We start from the raw sequence: 23,721 nt of genomic DNA, 5'->3' as shown, positions 1-23,721 counted from the left end.
AGGAGTTTCTAAATTAATTTAAATGGAAAAATAGACGACCCAAGTGTCAACGGTTTACGGGCTGGTTCAGCTTGGTTCCATGACTAGCGGGGTGGAGGGATCTACGGATCCATGCTTCCGGAAAAGGGAAACAGGGGACCCCAAAATAATTGAAAACGGCAACGATCTGAGGTGAAACAAACTAATTTACTAAGTATAGTATCGGAATGCAAGAAAATGCGGTATAATGGAATTGAAGCTAATAAATCAAAATATAATGAGAGAGAGAGAGAGAGTGTGTCCAAAAGGTGGATAGGCCTCACCACAGCATTGAAGTGAGATGTGCAGTCCAGCTGAGCCGATGAAGAAAAGCAGGCGGAGAAGAGCAGGCAAAGAACTGGCGAAGAAGAGAACATCAGGTGACCTTGCCAGGATTATATCTCCTCACTGACTGCAAAGCGCCCTGGGGAATGTAGTTCTTCTCCTCTGGACAGGCACCTGGAACTTGAGCATCAACAGTCAAACCTCCTGTGCATTACATGATGTTATGATGTGGAATACTGATATCCAAAAATCATAAAACCATGACACCAAGACATAAGTGGTACATGCCCCATGTTCAAAATGACAAAAGAGATACAAGCAGCTTTTGCATTTTTATTGAAGCAGTAATTACATAAACACTGTTCATCCAAAACAAACAAACAAATAAAAATATAAACCACCCAATTTCCATGTAACAATGAGAAGTCAACTATAGAACAAAACTCTGATTTATTTATTTTGCACAGTTTCATCAGTATGTTAACATACGTTTCCTTTTTACATCTAGAACCTGCAGAGTGCTCAATGAACCGACTCTTCTGGGAAACTGGTTAGAAGTCTGTAATGTTACTCACACATTTCCTTCTCACTCAACAGTGGTAAAAAACAACACTTATTTTCCAGATAGGGGAACAAATCACAAAACAAAAGCCCTGCTCCTCTTGGGGAAACGACTAAAAGAAATCCTTTCCCTTTCATTTCATTTTTTTCCTCTTTTTTTTTTTTTTCTGCTGGCTGTCAATCATTACATTACTGAAATGGCTCTAGTCATCTGTATCCCTTCTGATGAACTTCATTTTTGCTGTCAATAATGATATCAACTGCTATTTAGCTCAAAATCACTTTTATCTTTGGTTTTACATAAAAATTAATTTTATCATTTAGCACCTGTAAAGTGCTAAAGGAGCTTCTTGTGCATGTAGGAAAATTACATGCTGAGCTTCTATTTGCCTTATCTATAGAATGGGACCTGCACTTATGCTCCCTGTGTAGGAGTTCACCTTCTCCCAGAACCTAGCTATTGCACAAAGGAACAGCATGGAGTATTCACCTGGGGAGAAGGAGAGTTCTCATTTCAGCTCAGTCTGTACATCCCACTGAAAATCACCCTACAGAATGAAAAGAGGAAGGAAAATGTATGAGGTCAGGCTCCTCTTGGTGGTGTGTAGCAATAGGACAAGGAGTAAAGGCCTTAAACTTGTGCATAGGAAGTTTTTGTACTAACATGAGAAGAACTTCTTCACGGTAAGAGTGATGGAGCATTGGGACAGATTGCCCAGAGAGCTTGTGGTGTCTCCTCGTATGGAGATATTCAAGACTCATCTGGACACTTACCTGTGTAATGTATTGTAGGGAACCTCTGCTTTATCAGAGGGGTTGGACTCAATCTCTCGAAATCCCTTCCACCCCTTGTGATTCTGTGATTCTGTGAATGGTTTCTTGGCTCATACTTTCCTCTGAAACTTATTAATTATGAACATAAAGGATGAGGATCTGCACGCCTAACCTTAAATGTAGAATAAAAAGGAGAGAAAATTTTCTGTGCAGCATTTTCCTTGGTACAGCCTAGCATGCACTTTTGGGCCCATTTCTGTTTAACTTATGTTGGGGTGGGTACTGGAACCGCCCATGGATAGATGAAATCTCATGGCAGTTCCCCTCAAAATCTCTTCCTTGCCTTTCTGTGGTGATCTGATTTCCATGCTAAGGAAATATCAACCATGTGAAAACTTCAGCCCATGTGAGTGTACTTCCAGAGACAAAAAAACTTGATCAGTGCCTAGTTCTCAGTGCTAGAAATGAAAAAAAAAAACTCAAACAAACAGAAAAATCATCCCCCAAATCAAACCAAACCAAAAGCCACAAAAGACTCCAGTATCACACCTATTTTGTATTTAGTTTCCACCAGACCCAAAAAATCCGTAGGACGAAAATATACGTGAGAGTGTCTCGCTCCGATTTATAGGAGGGAGATGAGGTTCTTTTAATATTATATACCCGGCGTGAGATTAAGAAACAACGGTTCAAATGTTGGTCCGACCAGTTTATTATAATCCTAATCAGGGAGACGGGGAAGGGAAGGAGGGCGATAGAAAAGAGAGGAAAGAAGCAAGAATTGCGTAAAGTGGGGATAGTCACCACCAGGATCCAGCAGCGGTCCCGTTGCACGACGTTTCGATGGTCCGAGGTAGAAGCAGCAGGGGGGGGAGAGAGAAGCAGCGTGGCCGGCCTTGGGCAGCAAGCAGGTGGCAGAAGGAAGTCGCGGAGCCGATCCAGGAGGAAGCAGCAGGACTCAGGTAGCAGGCCCAGGAGAGTCCGCCAGCATGCAGGAATTCCGTGGTGAGGGATCTGATGGCAGACACCTTCCCTCATGGTTTCGGTTCCTCCTTTTATCCTCCTTTTTCTCCTGCCTGCGTGACATCCCTGGGCGCTTGAGCAAGAGTCATATGGTATCCCCCGAGATGGCCATCATCCTGAGATAAGTCCACACAAAAGACCGCTTCACAGCTTTTTAGCTGCATCTTATCTTCCTCTCCTTGCCCCTGGCCTTGTCCATCAAAGTTCTCCAGACAAAGGATTTCACAACCTTTTGCCCAGGACTTGCCTGGACTTGTATAAGTCCATCTGTGTCCCCAGCAAGCTTTGAGACACTGACGTTAGCAGAATAATATCTTACAGAGGGAAACTGCAACTTTCACTACCTGAATCTTGTAGTAACTTCTGTTTTAATTTTAGATACAGCTCTATCTAAATTTTCAAATATATTGAATGAAAGTTTATGTTTGTAGTGGGCAAACATTATGAACAAAACTAAAAAAACCACAACACTCTGTTTCTATAAGATGCCTTGCCTTAATCTTAAGATCTTATGAGAAGTTTTCATGCATATCTTAATGGAACTTATGAAGAAGAAAATATAACCATAGAAATTATTTTTTACCTGTTAGAAAAATACAGCTTGGATGAAGTGCCAATTTCTGTCATCCACCATAACTGGTAAATAAGCCTTTGCAAAAAAGGTCTTTCCTGACTTCATAGCATATATATATGGACAAATTTTCTCATCTTCCCAATAGATGTTAACTGTATTAAATATCATGTTAATAGACTGAGTGCAAAAATGCAATCACCCTATCAACTGCAAGTACCTAGATATGATCATAATTTTAAAGTATTTTTAATTTACTTCTGCAAGAAAAATATACATTCTGATTAAGAAATCGATGTGAAAAGAAAGGAATAAACAACAGCTTGCAGAATAAACATCGTGATCCAATTCCCCACTGAAGCTGCAGTAATTACTATATGAAGTAGGCTGCCCTTAATACAACAATTAATTATTTTTTCCAAATGAATTATGCAAGCCAATATTTTTTCTTCATTAATGTTTTGTTGGAGTCATTAAGTTCCATTAATGAATAACAAAGAAGCAATTGGAATTTTATTCTGGCTTATGTATGCTAATGTGCTTAGCTTGAACTAAATGTGTTTCTAGTATGTAATCAAAATTGAATCAATCAAATCAATTTACCACTCAAAGTCCTTTTGGAGTTGCAGCTGTTTTATATGAATGTCTCTTCTCAGAGAAAAAAATACAGACAAAATCCCAAAGACTACATGGGTTGGGAACATACAATGTAATTAGGAATCAGTCTATCTGCTTTTTGTTAGAAGTATACTGTTTTCTTCATTTGAAGTTCTACTATAAATCAAAGTGGCTAAACTATTTTCTAAGAATATATCCATCAAATTAATTTAAATTTATTTTTCTGTTTCTGAAATCGTGATGAATACTAGTAAATCTCTTACAATTTTTTTTCCACATAGTAGAACAGAGAGTTAGTAAGTCAGTTGATGATATAATGACGTAATTGTAACTTATGCATCTTATACATGTTTCCTTGCAGATTACTGTTTTCAGAAATGAATGATTCATTTTAAATGTGGTGAGCAATGACCAGTTCATATAATTAATATTGATACATTTTATGAATACCATTCTTCATGGAGTTGCAAGGAAAAAATAGATTTGGGAAAGTTCCGTAAGGCAAAGTCAGCTAAGAGTAACAAGGCAGCAAAATTAAATACAGAGAGTATCTGTGGCTGCCGTGGGAAGAAAAATGAAGATGAGCAAAGTGAAGGCTGCACAGAGCTTACGCTGAATATGGGACTCCCATGTTAAGTTCAAAGATGCTGAGGGTCTTACATGTCAAATGTTGAAAGTGGGGGAAAAAAAAAAAGTGCAGACTGCTGCGCCAGTCTAAGTCTCAGCATCTCAGTAATGAAAAACCTATTAGTAGTTCTTGTAATCTTATCTAATCAAACGTAGTCCTCTTTTCCTACCCTGCTTCAGCTAATTAGCAGCCATTTGCTATTTCTGCAGTTGCTGGCTTTTCAGAAGACCAGACTGCTGCAGACCAGTTTTTGAATACAAAAAAATAAACACTTAAATGAAGGAGTGCTATCAACATCAGGGACATCAGCATGACCTTATGTTCCACTGAAGTGAAATGTTCACTCAGCAGTGACCTTGGATGTGGGTAGCATAGAATCATAGAATCATTAAGGCTGGAAAAGACCTCTACAATAATCTAGTCCAAGAGACAGAGAAAAGTGTGATATTTTATTGAATAAAACTTCTGGCTGTACAAGCCTGGGCCTGCGTGCCATGGCCAGGGCAACCCAATGGGGCCTGTGGGAAGACATATCCCAGGCACCGGTGATTGGTGTGAAACACTGATGCCAAGCACATGAGATGTGGGGAGGAATGGAACAAGCAGAGGTGCTGGAGAAAGCTCAGAAACGTATGCTGGGGCTGGAGTGCTGCAGGCACACGTGCAGCAGGTGAGGCCAGCTCATTGTGATGACTAAGGAATGGATGGCGGCATCAGTGTGGGACGGGCGGTGATGTCCCTGAGTGAAGGTGAGCGCTAGCAACGTGGCCAAGCGATGGTTTGTGACATCTCTGTGTGATGGATTGTGACTGCTCTGCCCATCCCGCTTTAATGCGGGTGCAGCAGCCCAGTCGATCAGTTCGTGTCTGGCCTCCAACCGAGCGTGTGTGCGAGGACTGGAGTGTGGACAAGGCGAGCTTTGGAGCTGAAACGTGCTCTGGGTGCTGCTAGCGCAGCTCTCAGCGGCCGTCTCAGAGCCACTTGTGCTTTACCCTGGTCCTGCTGGGAGCAGGCAACCGGGATATTGCGGAGAGTCTTGTGCAGCGGTGCAGGTAGGCAGCGTGGCAATGCCTCATGCTAGCAGCTGGGGGGATGCTTCTGGAGGGGCTCTCCCCAGGCCAGCCCATGTCCATGGGGTCTCATGTCCTCTTCTAGTGTAACACCTGCTGCCACAGCATCAGTGTTGGGGAGCAAATTGTCATGTCCTACTCCTCCATGCCCACTGCAACTGGTGCAAGCATGGAAGCGGCTTTAGACACCCATTGCCCCGTATGCCTGGAGAACAGGGGCAGCGTGGTTTTGTTTCCACTGCATGCAGTGGTGGACTAGCAGCAGGCCCCAGTGCCCGCTCTGCAAACGGGGCGTGCAGTCCATCATCCACGCAGTGTGGGCAGGCAAGGACTTTGAGGAGCTGATCCTCAGGCCAGCCTCAGTAGCATCCATTGCTGCGTATTGACCCTGTCTAGCTTTGTCATGTCATCTTGTGGCAGCAAGTAATGACAAGCTGGTTACAAGTTACACGTGCAGTAGAACCATGTGCAATTCTTATTTCCCCAAGTATATGACCATTACAAAGGAAAATCAAGGAATGATGGAGGGTGACGGAGGCCCAGGCTGGTGCCCCAGTATGTGCAGTGATGGACTGTGAGGTCACCGACCAAGGAGTTGTGACGTCAACGAGAGACGACTGTGACCTCTACAGCCCTCGCTGTAGATACATTTGGGTGCAAGCAGAGGCCAGCGTGCACTCGTTTGTGGACTCCAGTTGAGCATAGCTGCAAGACTTGGAGAACTGAACAAATTGTTTGGGTTGTGCTGTGGAGCTACTGGCAGCAGTTCTTGCTGCCCATCCCACAGTCCCATCAGCGTTTCCCCCAGGCCTGCCTGGCTCAGGCAGCTGGGGCCGTGCAGGGTGCACTTGCAGCAGCAGAGGTGAGTGGTGCAGGACATGGCAGCTGCAGCAGCTGGTCAGGTACAGGGACCGGGAGGGTTTCTTGCTGAGGGACTGGGGCATGACTGCTGCCTACCCCTGGGGCAGCAAGCGACTGTGGCCTCTCTTTTTCTTTTGCAGATTGTAATATCTTCTGCCTGCTGCAGCACCAGTGAGGGGAGCAGCTTCCCGACCTCAGCTCTCCCCAGCCCACCGCAGAGCCCGGGGCCATGGAAGTGCCACCCAACTGGACCTGCCCCGTCTGCGGGCAGGTTCGGGAGGATGTCACCTTTGTGACCCCCTGCAACCACCAGCTTTGCTATGGCTGTGCCATCTGGTGGGCTAAGAAGAAGCCGAGTTGTGCCGTATGTGGGCACAAAATCATCACCATCCGCTACTCGGTGAGGTCGGATGATGATTATCTTGAGTGTTCCATCCCCGAGCCCACGGGACACTCAGATGACGGCCTGCAGGATAAGCAGGGGCCTGCAGAGCCAGTGCTCATTCCACCTGAGCACAACTTCCCAGCCGAGGTCTGGGCTGCGTTTTTCAATGAACATCCGGAAGACCTCGCACCCCTGCTCCACTGGCTGCAGGAAGAGATCCAGGAGATGTCCAGCGATGAGTGGTGGGAAGTGCAAGTGGGACAGTGGACCACTGTGAACTTCCTATGTCAGCATGGGCTGGACCAAGAGGCCTTGGTGAGGGATCTGCAACCGATCACCAGTGGCGATGTAGCGCCCTTTGTACAGCGCCTGATCAGCATCGCCACAGCCCTGTATGGCCCCGAGATCCGCCGGCAGCTGGACCACCGGGATGGCCGTGCTGTAGGAGGGCAGCAGGACAGCCCTGCAGCCAGCCACAACGCCAGAGCCTCCCATCAGGATCTTCCTGCCTCAGGGACTGAGGAGCTGCACGGCAGCTCTACTGGGGGACCTGGGCACCCCAGCACGGCCACTGCATCCGCTGCAGAAGAGCGGCAGGAGGAGCCAGGGGAGGCAGTAGCAGCGGGCCCTTCCACCCAGGGCAGAGAGCGCTTGTGTGGGGGGCCCCGGCGCCCCCCAAAGAGGAAGACCCGCAGCAGCCCCCAGGATTCTCCCCCACCCCGCAAGAGACGGGCCCGGCAGCGGCACTAGGCTGTCATCCCACAGCCATCAGAGCATGGCTCCAGCGGGCTGGGAGGCCAACATCTACCTCTCGGCCTGCTGTTTGGGGAGAAAATAAAAATAAGTTTAAAAAAAAAATGAAAAAGTCTCTGTTATTGGCAAGGCTGTTGCCGTTGCTGTCCCTACCCATGCAGCTTTCTCCCTCTTCTGATCCTGTGGGAGGGTGTAGTATCACAACTTTATTTCCGCAACTGTACATTGGCACTCATGACAGCACTAACAAAATACCTGTGGGCTCCAAAAAGCAGGAGATAACCAGGACTTGGCTAAATTGCACTCCTACTTCCAAGCTCCGGGCCACAAATAATTTCATTTGATGATAACCGTTGAGCTGTGATCTCACCCTCTCTTCAGACTTCAGGTTAGTTAGTCCGACGTCAAAGACTCTGTTATCTGGACTCCTTTTAGATGGGATAGCTTAGATCTGAGCTTGTAAGTGAGTTGCAGATTTTGAAACCCTACTCAATGCAAATCCAAAAGGTAAGAGAAATCTTCCCAAATGAACTAATGATGCCAAAGCTTATCTTTCTCTACTCAAGCAGTCTGAATGGTTCAGCTGCCATTTTTCCCTACAAAGTGTTCCCTATAAGTTCACAGCCAGTTTTTGCCAGCTATTTTCTTGTCACTTTCCCCTTGTGCCTTCAGAGCTCTCTCTGTGAATTGGCCGTTTTTCACGATGGAAAGTGTACTGCTACTCATGTCTAACAACTAAAGGAAATGACGCTAGCTTACTTTTTGAGCATCTCCACAGAGATTTTTTCTTTTCCTGCACGTCTTTCTTGTCAGATTGAAAGGGACATTTTTGTTAATTGCTGGAATAGTTAACTATTGGTAACGTAGGTACTTTGAGAAGTTTAACATGTAATTGGCCTCCACGTAGGGCAACCTGATTTGATTTGACCTGCTTTGAGCAAGGATTGTACTGGAAGGCCTTAGGAGATTCCTTCCAGCCTACATATTTGTGATTATAAAAGGTGTATGAACAAACATGCATTCCCCAGCAATCTATTACAGACAAGGAGGAGCTGATAATATTGACTGTGCAGACTTTTCTTTGTTGAAAATAACTTACTGTGACTATTTCACAGACTCGAAGTTGGCAAAAATGTCAGAGTATCTGAACTTATCTTCACTAGCAATTCTGACAAAGAGGTAGAAAAATTACCGTACGTCCTATTAGGCTTAAGGTAACAAAAGGTCCACCAATAAATACAGAGACACATACTATGTATATGAAAAAACTGTGGGCAATTTGAAAAATCTTCTCAAAAGCAGTCACCTTATATTTGTGACCACTGAATGGGAAATAATCAAAAACTTCATCTACTCGTTTTTGTGCTCCAGGTTCCTAATATGAGTCAATTTGAGCTTTTCAGTCACCCTTTCTGAACTTAATTTCAAAGAAAATCTATGTTCTCATTGAACAGTATTTGAATAAGCACATACTGCTTCTGTAAAAACAAACAACCAACAGTCCAGTGCACTTTGTAAGAGGTTTGCTGCAGTGTTAGTATGTTCATTTATAAAGGATGTATGCTTGAAAAATAACTGAGAAATAAGTTGCATAACTGCTTTTCTCTTTAGGAAAGTTTTCCCGTGAATACAACTCTATCTTTTTCTTGATTGGCAAAACATATTAGAAAAAGAAATTGAACAAAAACTGATAAGTCCAAATATTGCCAAATATTGTCTCAGGGTAGAATGTTGCAATCTTAATGCTGTATGTAATATTAATGCTGCTCCTTCACTGGCTCTGTTAGAACGTTCTGGAAGGCTGAGACAAAGGTCTTAGCAGACATCTCTTAAAACAGCTTATGAAAAACACCCTACAATCCTTTGGAATACACAGGAAGATGAAAAGAAAGAGAAACTCCTATTTCAGAATTGCTGCGGCGCTTCAGAGCACTGTTACTATTTGCAGACTACAAATGAAAACTGAAGGTAGAGAAGCTTACCTTCCCATAGCAATCTCAGGCATAATCAAGTTAAAAGGGAAGACTAGGGAACACTGTAAAAAATGACTGTAGTAGCAGAGAAGCATCTTGTGGTTTCTGAGTTTTTTTCTACACCCAGAAGTACTGGTGTTCTCTTTTTCACTATCTCATGCTATTTATTTATGGCACTCAGAATGATAAAGTATCACATTTCTTTCCCCTAGCACTGTGAGAAGAACCTAAGCAATTGACGGTATCTGTGTTTTGAAAGGGAGAAAATGATTACATATAGCAGTGCTTTACAGATTAACTGCAAACTGGCAAATCAGAAAAGAAAAAAGTAATTGGGAACAGAAATAGCTGCACTGAACCACACTATAAATAACAGCCCTTGTTTCTGAATTTGCCTAGAGAAGGAAGCGGACTCTAAGTCATTTTACCTTAAACCAAACTGTATGCTAATAAGCTTTTGATAGTTACCTTATATAGTTCAGAGTAATCAAGAAATATTGTTCCATTTAGCGTTGCATAGATCTGACTATAAATGCCAGGCACTGCCTTATAGTTCCATGCGGTAATTGTTACATCAGAGTTTACAAGTCAGTTCTGGTGTCAAAGTAGCGATAAGGAAAATAAGTTTTTCTAGTAAAATGTCCTTTGACATATGCTTGTGGATAATTAATCGTGGTTATTGTGATTACAGTGAATGGAATCAATGCAGTAATCGGAACTTTGAATTTCTTTCAGAGATAAAGACCAACCAACTCAGGCTGACCAGCTTCCATGGACATTCAAGGTGGCCTGGGTTGCCCAGAATCTGGCAAATCTGGTGGAAATTAATCTCCCCAAGTCTGGGGAAATTAATCTCCCTTATTGCTGCTGATCCATCTGCTGGCATACATTCAAGCACTAGAAAAAGCTTTGGGAGCCTAGGGTGAAATATTATGCATAAAGAACTGTAAAGTACAATTTAGTCAATTGCAAACTTAGTTGAAGTTCATGGAATAAAACATTTCTCCTTCAACCCCCATGTACAAAACAGACTCCTTTCTTGTCCTTTGGTGGGAAAGTAGCCCTTTGAGATACAAAACATCTGACATCAGGAACACAGGAACTGGATATGTAGGAAAGGTCTCCTTCAGTATCCTACAATTTGTGTACTGCCAGTCAACCTTAGGGCAAACTGAATATATTTATCACCCATTTTTACCTGCATCATGGATACTTTGTAGACCTTTCTTCACTCTTGCTCATCAGATAGCAATGGAAAGATGCTATATTTGAACATTTTTCTTGTTAAACTGCCTGACTGTAGTTCTTTCATCCTAGAGGAAGAGGAATTGGTGTCACGTAAAGGTGCCGTGCAATCTGTGACTATGTACAGAGATGGTCATTACACTTGAAAGGAACAGCTAATCACTCACGGGTTATCCCACAGTTGCTGCAAAAGTGGAAAGAGCAGATCAAACGGGTTAGAATAAGCATAATTTCTAGCCTCATCCATAGCTTTTCTCTATCTGGAGTCAGTGTGCAATAGATTCAAAAAGTGGCCACCTGTTATACAAATGGCAGAAAAAATTTACTCAAAACGCTTTATAGAATTTGTTGATTGCTGGGAAATCTGCATTTTGCCTGAAGATAACAGTGCAGGGGAAAAAAAAAAACACAAAAACAACAACCAATGGAAATTAAATCTATAGACAGATTTGCATTGCATCTATGATGACAGGAAAAACAACATGCTTGTTAATGCTTGCAATGCTCAGGGGAAGAGAACAAAATAAAAGAAGCTTCCTTCTTGCTTCCCAAACTAACAGATGAAGTCAATTAATGTAAAGAGCTCTATTATCTATTTCAAAATTGAGTAATGAAGAGAAAGATATCCTGAAATGAAGAGTGCACAACTGAGATAGATACTTTATTGAAATGCTTCCATTTATCACGGACACAAGCCAAAAAAAATCATTGGATTAGGAAAACGTGTTAGAATGACTGAATATTTTAACCATTTGTAAGTATTTGAAAATACAACAACAAAACAACAAGGAATAAAGCAATGATGGTTTTGGAAGAGAAAACTTATTTATTCAACTCAGGCCAACTGGTCACTGTGTGTAAGGGGATTGCATAGTTTTCATATCTATGGGATGGATTTCTTATATGTACCCGAAGAATCTATGCATTACTTAGTTAATACATAAGCAAATAAGCACTTATAATATGAAGAATGTTTGCTATAAATACATGACCTCCTGCATGGCAAGGCCAATTTGGCCTTTTGGGATTGTGTTCTAACACCAGCTGGTACCCTGCGAGGCATGCACATTTTTCGCTGTGGCCTAAATATGAAAATTTGCCTTCTACTCGGAAGAAATGGAGAGTTCCAGAGGACAACTCAGGGAAGGAATTCACCTCTGATACTCTGTAGAAGCTCTCTTCTTGGAGAACATAAGGGGCTCAGGTTAATTTCAAATACATGTAGGTTCCCTGTGAGAATATCACTGCCTTTTCCTGTTACTTACACTGTGTTATACAGAAGCACATTAAGGATAAAAGACCCAGGGAACAGTGAGAGCAGAAATGGAACATGTAACATTTTGAGACTGTTATGCATTTTACTCTTTTATTATAAAGCAGCTGACCAAAAGCCTCGAAGACCTTGTGAATGCGATAGTCTGATTCTTCAGGATCATGGGAGAAACATAAAAAGCTTATGTGAAGCTGCTTCCCTTTCTAGAATGTTCTTTGATTTATGTTTAGAATGAGCAACATGATGTAACTTAGAAGTTAGTCTTGCTTTGATTGAAGGTCTCTTCCAAACTATTTTTTCCTGTGAATCTGATAAAAGTTCAGAATACTTCCCCTTCTCATCAGATGGTGTTAACACTGAGTCCTGTAGCACACTCATTTTCACAGCTTCCATTCTCATTAAACAAATGGCCACCTGGACTTCTCTCCACTCTATTTTTGACATTATACAATTACTAACATTATAGTTAAGACAATTAGCTTAATTAAAGAAATAAGTGCTAATCAGCAGGAAGTGTGAAGGTTCCTGAACTTCACCTACTGACACAAGTTAGCATAAGGACACACGTGGTGGTAACTCATGTTTTGATGCTCACAAATGTTTCAGCTGACACAAAACCACTGTGGTGCTTCCGTTTACTACATTAGGCTTTTCTTTGAATTAGTCTCTTTTTTAGAGCAAAATAAACCTCTGACTTTCAACTCAGCTTTTTGGGAAGATAGAAATCATTTGAGTCGCTTCTCAAAACCTTTGCATTTTGCTGTTTAACTGAAAAGGAATATCACTCGGAGCACACATTCGTCACTCAGTTATTCATACAAAACAGTATGCAGAGGATTCGCTGTGTCTCCCGGTTTTAAAGCTCCTGTCCCACTCCTGGTGGGGGAGTTAAATATCGGGATGCATTGGAAAATAATTTTGTCATGCCTTAAAAAGCATTTGAAATAGTAGTCATTTATTTATGGTTCTTCCTTTCATCCTTTATACACAAAAGAGCAAAAGCCTTGGTCATAGCTTTATCTGCATCAGTGATAAGAATTACTTGAAGAAATATTTCCTGGAAGTGTGGAATTTCTGGACTACTTTATTAGTATCCAGTGGAAAAGCATTTACAGACTTAAGAAAAAATCCCAGAGAATGTTCATTATGTTGGCTGACTTCAGAAAGTTCTTTTGTTCTTATGGGGTCTCACAGTGCAAAAAACAAACAAACAAACAAACAACAAAAAACAAAACAAAACAAAAAAATTAATCTTGTGTCCTTGCGCCTCAAGGGTTACAAAATACTTTTAGGAAAAAGCTGATGGGCTGATGCATAGAATTTTCAATACTTACAGGATTGTGTTCCCCATGCAGAGTTGGAAAGGGACACATACACAACTTCTGAAAAATCTCCCTGGGGTCAAAGACAGTCCTAGAGGGGCTACTGGAATTAGAAATTGTATCCAAGGCACCTCTCAGTTTCTCTTTGAAGCTGAAGTCTACATTACAAAGGGATTCAAACATTTGCAACAAAACACAAAAGGGCTTGAGATCATGTATTTATATAAGAGATATTTCTAATGAATCCCCACAACATTGAGTTTTGTGGGGAAGGAGGGAAGGAGAAAGTAAGGAAGGGTGGACCAATCACAAAAAGATCCTACTCACATACTTTAAAGTGCAAAGAATTTTGTCAGGAATCAGGTGTTTATGTTTTAGGATTTAAGGGTCTGAGTTTTTCATACTATATATCATGACATACTGAAAAGCTGGATAAGATAGAGCAGTAAGAGAAAATTGCAAAATTAGATGTTAGATCTTTGATCTAAGAACAGCTTGAATATATATATGTATATATATTTAATATTATAGTGAAATATCTCCATTCCTTGGGGGACTTATACATTAGGAAATGAATTACTCTTTTCTCTGCCTTGTGGGCGAATTGAGTGCTCTGTCCCTATTTTACCATGCACAGAATAGCTCAAACCTAAAAATCTTTTTTAGGAAAATTTGAGGTCCTCCACTTATACATAGTCCAGAGTAGCAACTATAGCAATCTGGATCTTAATAAACTGGAAATATACAATTGTATAACTTTTATTGCAATAAGGCGAGTTTAAGCACCAATTCCATGCATCATGCTACACTAGAAGAGAAAATTCAGCTTTGTCCCTTTCTTAGCGGGGGAACAACAAGCTGCATAAACCAAAAGAAAATTAAACAAAACAGAACAAAAGTCCCCTCAGGCATTATCACTATACAGTACCTAAATCACAACTGTAAAATCTGCAAGATATACCACTAAAAGTATTTCAAGACGTCACAGGAACAGTGGTTGAGGTATTAAATAGTATATATTAATCATAATAAAACTGGAATCTTAAGAAAGAATATTAACTGAGGTGCAGTGTCACAAGGGCTACTTTGGGCCCAGAGTTAATTTTTTGCTCTGGTCTCCTTTATGCAGTGTAAAGTTCCTGGGAGAGGATAGCCTTTTAAACATCTGCTGAAAATTCAAAGAAATGTACTGTTTTGTCAGATTGCTTAGCTATAAGCAGAAGAAAGGTACATCTATGGCACAGACTGCAGGAAAGATTTAAAACTCTGCCTGAATATTTGTGTTAGGCTGAAGAAGACAAGTTAGCAAATTGTGTAAACCAGTAAGTAACTAGCATAATCACTTGATAAGCAGAGACATGAAGCCCAGATAGTTCTTAAATCCATTCTTCTGACAGTTCTTACATATCTTCCTTGAGAGGCACAAAAGTAGACAGAATCTTAGTTAATATACTGATAAATTTATGGAAATCCATATTTATTCATGTCAGTAACTGCTAGAAAATATTGACTGCATCACTATTGATGACTAGTTCATGGAGTAATAGCTGAACAATACAAGTATTGTGTATCATCTTTACTCATGTGCTTCCATTTTTACACTATTCTAATTTCCCTTGCTTTTCAATGGAGAATGCTTTGTACTTTTTTTGCAAATGTACTTCCCCCTTCCATCTTGAACTGTGCCTAATCACTTCTAAAAAATGAGAATGCAATTTAAAATGCAGACTTCTTTAGAAGTACATCATTTAATAGGCAGCTAAATATTAATTCTATATATAATTTAACAGTAGTAATTTATATTAGGAGTCTATTACAAGTCAGATGAAAACTAGAAGTATAGAATTGTATATAAAAAGAACAGTGATTTTGATCTATCATTAGCATGACCAAGGAAGACAGAGAGTAAAGTTCTATAGGAAGAATTTTCAATGATGGCTGTGTTTTGCACGTATCAGTAGTACACTCCATGGAAGCGCTGCATGCTGTACAATTCAACATGATTGAAATACCTCTTCAGGAACAGCACAGACTTCACATTCCCTCCAGAAACAATGAGACTGTTGGTGGAAATATTTAAAGAAACTCATAGGAAGAAAAACTGCATGATACCTAACCTGCTATTAGAACTGAAAGCTGAAGTTCACAGGAGTAAATGTGATTCATTGTGCTACGTCATTAATCTTTATGAGCAAAATGATCATAAAATTCTATGGGGAGGGGAAAGCAATTACTTAATGATGTATAAAAATATCCCTGTAGATATTTTGGAAAGTACTGTGCATAAAACTGTCTGCATAAGGCCCTTGGATGGTACAAATAGCCCAGTCAGAGGTATACTTTTAAACAGTACAAGAATTATTTCTTAATTTTTAACTCTATCCCAGTCACTGTTTAACATTCCGTGTTCACGTACTGTCTACATTGCTAAATTGCCTGCAGCTCCAGCGCAGTCAGGCAGTACTCAAATTAAGCCACAAAGTAATTAGGTTTCAATCACTGAATATTCAGAGCTCAATTAAGTTATTTACAGAAATGTAGACAATTCTGCAGCAAAGACAAACATTTCTATTGACACTCCCCAAACTATAAAATAAATAAATCCTGATGTAAAGACAAAACTAAACTCAGATCTCTCTTCTATAAACCACCTTTTCCTTCCTATCCCCATTCATTTTAGAGATCAGCTGTCTTCAATTTGTATTTGCATACTCATACCTTTACAATAAAAATGTAAATCATCATAAATAAATAAATAAGTGCCTCTATTGAAGATGTATTTTGTCAATCTCCCATTTTACTACTTGTTAGAAGGTTTTGGTAGCAGAAATAGAAAGCATGCCTCATATTTATAATAGGAAGAAGTTATTAGTATTACTCAATAAAATTCAGTCTAACGAATAACTTAGAAAACAGATGAATTGTTCAGACCAATAGGATAGGATTGACAACCACCTCATAACAACAATAGGATGACTATGTCTTACTTATCTCTCTTCCTGTGCAGGTAATTCTTACACAAATAATCTTGAAGCCACAACATCATGCAGCTACCAGCACCTAGCAGTTAGGAGACAAAACCACACAAAATGAAACAACATTCAGAATTTTTTCTATAGTCCTGGTCTATTGAAGTGAACCCATGTGGCAAAGTAAGGAATGCAACTAAAAGCTCATCCTTGACAACATCCAAATTACTACAAACAAATAAGAAGCATAATGGCATGATTAACATGGACAAAAACTTCTATGGTTTGAAATGAGATTATCAGCCCTGGACATAGACCTACTTACAATTGCTGTGACAGTAGAAAGTAATGTTTGACTATGCTAGTCCAGTCATCACATGCAGAGTGAAAATAACATTTAATCTGCAACCTACCTGGCAATAACATTGAAAGTTAGATCAGCTAGACCAAACCAAAACCTACTTTGTTTATGGAACCCCCACGCAGCTTCGGACAGATTATACCCTAAAAGTACAGTAGCAAAAATACTGAACTCTATCATATGTCATTATTTAATTTGTAGCTCAAAAAATAGCCGCTCCACAAGTGTATCACCATGATTTTAATTCATCAGATTGTTGTTTTTTTTTCTTTCTTTATACAGTGACAGTCTGAAATTCAAAAGATGGAACGTTTTTGTTTTGCTGCTGTCCTTTATTTTGACACGGGGAGTTTGTGGCACAGAATAGACTTTTCCATTGCCCAACAGTGACATCAAGGTCCTCAAGTTCTCCATACTCATTTCTGCTCTTTTACTGTACTGGGTTAGAAATTTTGTAGTGAACAAGTCATAGCTTTTTAACAGTATCTAGCTTTCCTAAGAAAACTATGGGGTAGTCTACTTTTGCATTAGTTGATAAGCAAGCCTTGAGCAAAGCTGCACACAGAAATTAGATAAGTAGCAGTAGAAGCTCTTTCCAATCTCTCATCGTGTGCTAACCAAAAAAAAAAAAAAAAAAAAAAAAAAAAAAAATCTATTACAGAAACCCAGATTCTCAGTAATTGAAAGATTGGAATTCAACACGTCTGTTTTTTGTTAAGAAACAAAATACTTCATAAAAACATCACAAAATCATGAAAGACACAAAATATTACAAAACAAAAGCCTAAGTCTGCAGGCATCAGTCATAACTGATCATAAATACATTGCTTTCCACAGCTTAGTATTTAGTCTCACAAAGCAAGTTGCTTCTGAATTAGAGGCTGGAAGTAAGGTTAGTAGCAGCTTTTGTTGAAGGAAGATTTATTTGAACACTCAGTATTAAAAATCATATTGTAACCAGAAGTACAGCAAAAAAATGCACAAAAAATAGTATACGTATATACCCACACACATGCATCACAGAGAAACAGAACAGAAATGTGGTTAATGTCTATTACAGACTAAATTTTACTGTGAAGTCTTTTGTTCCCAATATATATATATATCACAATGAGAGTAGATCAGCTTCTTTCAAATAATATTCCAAGATCTGCCATTCGATGGAATGAGTGAGAAAAAAGACTAGATTCTGTGCACCGTGTTCCAAAGAAGTCTCCTACTCAGTGCTTGTTCTATTAAAGAGTACGTGCTATACAAGATCCAAAGTATCAGTGGGGAACTTTAATATGTGCTCTTTCGTTCCTCAGACATTTAGCACTACACTGTAACTAGAATCTCTTGCTGTCACATTTACAGACTCTGCCAAGACTGTGAGCTGCTAGACAAAGCACAGTAGTCCATCTACTAACAATGCATCTGCTGCTTTTGCCAGCATGTCAAGAGAAGAAACAATTGCTTAAAGGCTGAAAACCCTCATCACCTTCTTGCTCCCTTTACTTAAATTAAAAACAGAATAGGTGTTATTTTTCTTGTATTAAGCCCATGAATTTATTTACAATGGAAATTAATTGGACCAGATAACCACAAAAGCTGCAGAAACTGTGAATTCAAGAATTGTTACTTTTTTAGACCAGGTCAAGCAAAGAACTTATGTGGCATCCAGCATTTGTTTTTCTAAAGAATTTCAGAAGGAAAGTTTAAGTCATCTCTTTCCCAGCTGCATACAAAATCATATTCTACAACACCATGTTGTTGACTCACATGTAGCCCAAGTCACATTTTTTGAAGACCCGGAATATATCTGTAGCTCTGTTTGAAGTACAGTTTCTTTGCTTTTGGCTTTCACTATCTCCACTTAGAACTGAAGGTTGAGAAACACAAGCTATTCCTGTAATTTAACAGGAGCAAGCAGAATCACTTACTGTTGGACTCACTGTACACAGTAGTGTGCATAAGGCATATTTTGCTGTTAATTAACCACATGGAGAGATGAGAGGAATTGACCGAGCAGCACAAAGTTGACTTTTTCTTTTTTTTGTCTTGATGCATTCTCTCACTTGTGTTTCCCCTCCCTTGTTCACTGCCACATGCTGATATTTTTCACTCAATTGTATTGTAATCAGGCAACCAAAGGCAATGAAGAAAAGGGCATGGCAAGACAGTAGCTAGCACCTCCCAGCTAGTAAATATAGAGCTGTTACTTCCTCTGCTATTATGATAAAAACAATCAAACAAACAAATATATTAAAAAAATGACCCCCCCATGAAAACAAACAAACAAAACAATCCCTAAACCCTGCTTCCCTCAGATGGAGGGGAAAATTGAAGCTTTCTCATTCCCACAGCAGTGGTTTCTTGTGAGTGGCAATGCTGACCACTGTTATTTTAGGCAGCAAAAGGTCAACATGCTAAAACACTAACATGGCTGAGGCTTAATTTAAAAGAAATAACTTGAGCAGAAGACCTGAAGAGGTATTTCAAAAAATAAGCCTTGAGGAATTCAAAAGTAATTAAATATATGTACACCTATGATAAACAGAGTGCAGACGAACAGATGCAAGAACTAGCGTAACAGACACCGCTGAATACCCGCCTTTATCCTTCACAGTGATCTCAAAATCTGTAGGGCTTTCATTCTTGTCTGCTCCTCATTGGGCATGATTCTCATGCCAAATGATGTATTCTCAGAGAAAAGAAATTATCAAAATGTGATAAAGCATAATGCAAAATGTGAACTAAAGCCAGAGTATAGAACCTTATAACTTGCAGAAATGTAAGTACACATCACTTGTTTTCAAAGAGTGGTGAAAAAGAATGATTATCAAGTGTTTTCTACCCTACTTATTAACATTCCTATAATTTTCTAAAATACGATGTTATGCAGTGGAAGTTGCTCTCATTTGCTAACTGCTTAGATTAGAAACAAGAGATGGATAGAGTAGTTCACTTTTCCTCTGAAGGGCTTAACTCCCTGATTTTACCTTTTGTATCCTTCATATATATATATATATCTACATATATTCTTTCCTTCTTGTTTTTTTTTTTTTTTTTTTTTTTTGTCATTCTCTTACTGATTTCCTCTTTCAGCCTGTCTATGTCCGGGACTCCTTACTAGCTGTGCTGAGTTGCCCAGTGATGCAGCAGGTCAGATAGAAGGCAGCAGGAGAAAAAAAAATATAACGTTTGTACCAGGCCAAAATTTTCCTATACAGCATAGTAGGTATCACTTGAACATATGCTTAGCACTTTATATACACATGTATCTGTTTGTTGGCTCAACCAACAAAAACATTCAATAATCATAGCTTCCAGGCAAAAGTAAGAGCTTGATATTAAGAAAGAAAAAATAACTCTATAAAACCCAGGTACCAGGAAGTTAAAACCTGCTCTTCATTAAGGGGTAAGAAGGTCCTTTGAGCTAACCATAAGCAAGTAAAAACTTCTGAGCAACTAGATTGTTTTAGGTAGCCGAAGCTAAAAATAGATGCAGTGCAGTCATCCCAGCCTTTGGAAGAGGTTTGCCACCCTGATTCAGGGTGCTCATACCAAATTACATAGAATTTGGTAGCTGACAAGAGGCTGAAAAATAGTAGGAAAAGATGGAGACACATTTTTAGAAATAGAAGTAGGTCTTTGCTAAAAAATTTCCTATGCCAGCTTACTTTATAGATCTGGTAAAGGGTTATGGCTTGAGAGAAATAGAGTAGCTGTGAGCCCTGTCAGGTAGTCAATGGAGAATGTATATCTGCAGATTTCTTGGAGAAAATCTGAACAAAATGTTTCTGCATCCCTTCAGAGCGGCTGGTTCAGTTTCTCTCTGTTTGGCAGAAGCCTTCACCTTCCTCTCTCTGGTGATCCTCCACTCCTAAGCAGAAACAGACACAAACTCCTATATTTCCTTCCCAAGCATCTCACTAAGTGTTCAGCAGTCCAAAGGAACAAACTTCTATCTGGCTTCCTGAGAAATACATGTACATTTTATCTGCAAGCACTTACATCCTTTTGCTTTTCTTCCTACAATCATGCTTCACTGCTGAAACATTTCTTAAGGCTATCCAGCTCTGTTTCATTAATGCTCTGCTTTCCAGGATCAGCTCTAACCAACAAGTAACCTTTTAGGAGCCAGATGCTCATTTATCTGTTGTGGAGGCTGCTAGGCAACTAATTACAGGGGGCCAGTACAGATTTATGAAAGAAAGCTTTTATAGACCCTGGCTCCTTTTAGAGAAACCTGCTATCCCCTGACAACCTGTAAAAGAGAGCAGGTAACCTTTTCTTTTGCATTAATGCCATCCTGTGTGAACAGAACCAGAGCAGCTGTTGTTGGAGACATTGCTAGTCTTCAGGCAGGACCTAATTACTATGGCAGATGTTACCAGGTAATGCTATTTAACATGTGTCTGCTTAGTCATTCGCAGGAAGGCTTGTGCCCTGTGTCCAGCAGAAGACATAAAGCCACATGCATATGGTACAGAGCCAACATGTCTGACTTTTTTAAGAGTGATTATTAGTTCAGGGTTGTACTCAACTGTCATATGGCTGCCATCAGCTCAGAAAATAAATACAAAAAGCTTTTCTTCTTGTATCTTTTCCTCTCAGAAACAAGCAAACAAAAACAAAACAAAACAAAAAAATCCAAAAAGCACTAACAAAACAAGAACCCTTTTCCCATTGTCTTCCATAATTACTTTTGTTATGAATGAGTTTTATGAATGTTGATAGACAATTTGAAATATGCAGAGTTTGAGGTAGAGAACACTATGCAAACAGAGAAAGTTTAATCTCTATGATTGGAGGGTATATTTTGTTTCATTTTGTTATAGCTAAAGAATAAGAATCTAGAAAGATAAAGTTGTTGCTGTGCTATTTAACTGTTTTTGGAAGTGCTAGTGGCTGGGAAACAAAAAACAGGCAGTGCCTTTAAAATCCACAGAAGTTACTTCATGTTACTCCATTCTCCCACAGAAGCCAATGCTTACTGGTTTTGTGCATTTTTTTGGGCCTGAAAGAAGGACAACCACATGAACATTTGTCATATGTGGACATGATACCCTTAGTGGACTGTTTTTATTTTGTTGTTTTTGCATGATTTATATATGCTGATTTACCCTTTTACAAAATAAGAAGATAAAATCATGCTATTCTGAATCAGCTTGCTTACAAACTTAAGCTTACAAAATTATGCTTAATAAGAGTTTATTTATGTTGAAGTAATGATTTTGAAAATATGTAAGCTTCTGCCTTTTGACATTCAGTTGTCTCTGCTTAAAATAAGCTTAAAATAAGTCAAAAAGTCCATGAGTAGTGAAATACCTTGCATGCAGGCCAAGAGCATCTCCACTGTTTGTTCAAATCCATTTACTGTAATTTGGAGATAGGATCTCAGCTGAAATTCATTTTCAGTATTCTAACAAAAATACCCTTCCAAATACGACTTAAGTTCATGTTTGTACCTCACATTCTCCTTCTAAACTGAATTTGAGTGACATGGGTTAGTTGGCATGGTAGTGATGGGCTGATGATTGAACTAGATATGGTCTCTTCCAACCTTAATGATTCTATGATTCTATTATTATGCCAGTGCTTAAGAATTGAGGAAATAAACAACTGCACACTGTTCTAGAGTTCTTTACCTTAGAGATGTACAATATCATTGAACAGTACACCTTTTCTTTTATCAAAGGTGCAAAAGCATACTCATATATATTTTCAACATAGAAAATTTACACACTACAAGTTTTTCATGGTAATCAACATACATGTGATAACACATGCCATAAGAAGGAGCAAACCTATCCTGTTAATGTTGTACACAAGGCTGCTGATGTTCAGTTGCAGCCAGTTCAACAACAATACTTGTTGGGGAAGTACAGTTCTGCTAACTCAAGTTTCTGGATCACATAGGATCAGGTATTGCACCTATTGCCTATGCTTTTGTTTTGTGTGTGGACACCTGTCTCAACTTTAAAGCTGATGTCTAAAGCACAGAAATCAACTCTGTAGAGAACCAATGCTGGTTGTCTGCTACCTGCTTTAAAAAGTTGTTTACAGAAAATATAGGAAGAATCATGAGGTAATTTGCCTCAAATAAGGATAAAGGCAGCTTGACAGTGCTAAAGTAGAAGAAAAAGCAGGAAAGAACAAACTAACCTCAGGTGTAGTTTTACCTTCATTGATGGGATTTGTGTTCTGGCACCCAAATTTGTCTGGTGTCCTGCTTCTTTCTTTTGATCTTAACCTTGCTCTTGAACAGCAATGTGTGCTTCACAACATAATGAACCCAGTCCTGAGGTCTTAGCCCTACCCCATTTTGCTAAGGACAGAATAAATCATGTGTTTGTTACAACCTACAAACTCAAACAATAGAACACATCACATCTGTCCACTACACAGAATAGTGATAATTTGACTAATCTGGTAAATGACAGTGTGTCCTCTAAGTAACAGACTATGCTGCAGGCTCTCAGTGTTGTGCTGTCTCGTGCCTGGTAGGCAAAGACAATCTTTTTGTTCTAAGTGCTTTGATGAAAATGTTTTCCTTCTCTTCTTCCCTTTCTTATAATGCTCCATCAATTTCTGAAACAATGCAATTAGCAGTAATTATAGGGAGTTTGACAGAATGAATAGAGTTTTTTAGATGATTGTCTAAAAATTTCCTCTTCTAAATGGCAGCAGATCTGCCTCATATAAAGGGGATAAAGAACAACTCTTTTGCTGTAGTAACTCCCTTTTTTAGAGGCAACATCATTTATTGTTTCAGGAAGCTGATGAAAGAAAAAAGGCGGAAAGAAAGAAATTAATGAAAAATGAATTTTCTTCCAGACATGTTTATAATAGAGAAAGAATGGAAAATAGTTATTATGACAATTATTTTTTGTTAACATTATCACTGTACATGGTGGGTATACTTTAAACACCAATAAGGCAAGTATCTTAGGACTGTTTGTGTAATTTTCGAATTATGCTCATAGTCCAGAAGTTTTAAAATGCATTTTCAGTTCTTAGATACAGGCGGCTGCCTGAGCACTGAA

General features: G+C 39.6%; 1 protein-coding gene and 1 long non-coding RNA gene across 2 annotated transcripts; one reads left to right on the top strand and one right to left on the bottom strand.

The window, feature by feature from the left end:
• Window positions 1-212: 212 nt before the first annotated feature.
• Window positions 213-2,951, bottom strand: LOC146544704 (uncharacterized). Its single transcript, XR_014882194.1, has 3 exons — window positions 2,443-2,951; window positions 1,355-1,412; window positions 213-483 (listed from the first exon to the last, which is right to left on the bottom strand). It is a non-coding gene; the product is annotated as an uncharacterized LOC146544704 (long non-coding RNA).
• A 3,687-nt stretch (window positions 2,952-6,638) lies between these two features.
• LOC109366997 (uncharacterized) lies at window positions 6,639-7,544 on the top strand. Its single transcript, XM_085219931.1, has one exon. The coding sequence runs from the start codon at window positions 6,639-6,641 to the stop codon at window positions 7,542-7,544; it is 906 nt and encodes a 301-aa protein (XP_085076057.1).
• The last annotated feature ends 16,177 nt before the right edge of the window (window positions 7,545-23,721 follow it).

Source organism: Meleagris gallopavo, chromosome 3, assembly GCF_905368555.1.
Source record: "Meleagris gallopavo chromosome 3, MGAL_WU_HG_1.1, whole genome shotgun sequence".
Taxonomy (NCBI): domain Eukaryota; kingdom Metazoa; phylum Chordata; class Aves; order Galliformes; family Phasianidae; genus Meleagris; species Meleagris gallopavo.
Note: the sequence above shows the minus strand (reverse complement) of the source record. Positions and strands in the feature narration are given on the sequence as shown.

Excerpts from the sequence above, each read along its gene's own strand:
- LOC109366997 (XM_085219931.1), top strand. The coding sequence starts at position 6,639 with ATGGAAGTGCCACCCAACTGGACCTGCCCCGTCTGCGGGCAGGTTCGG.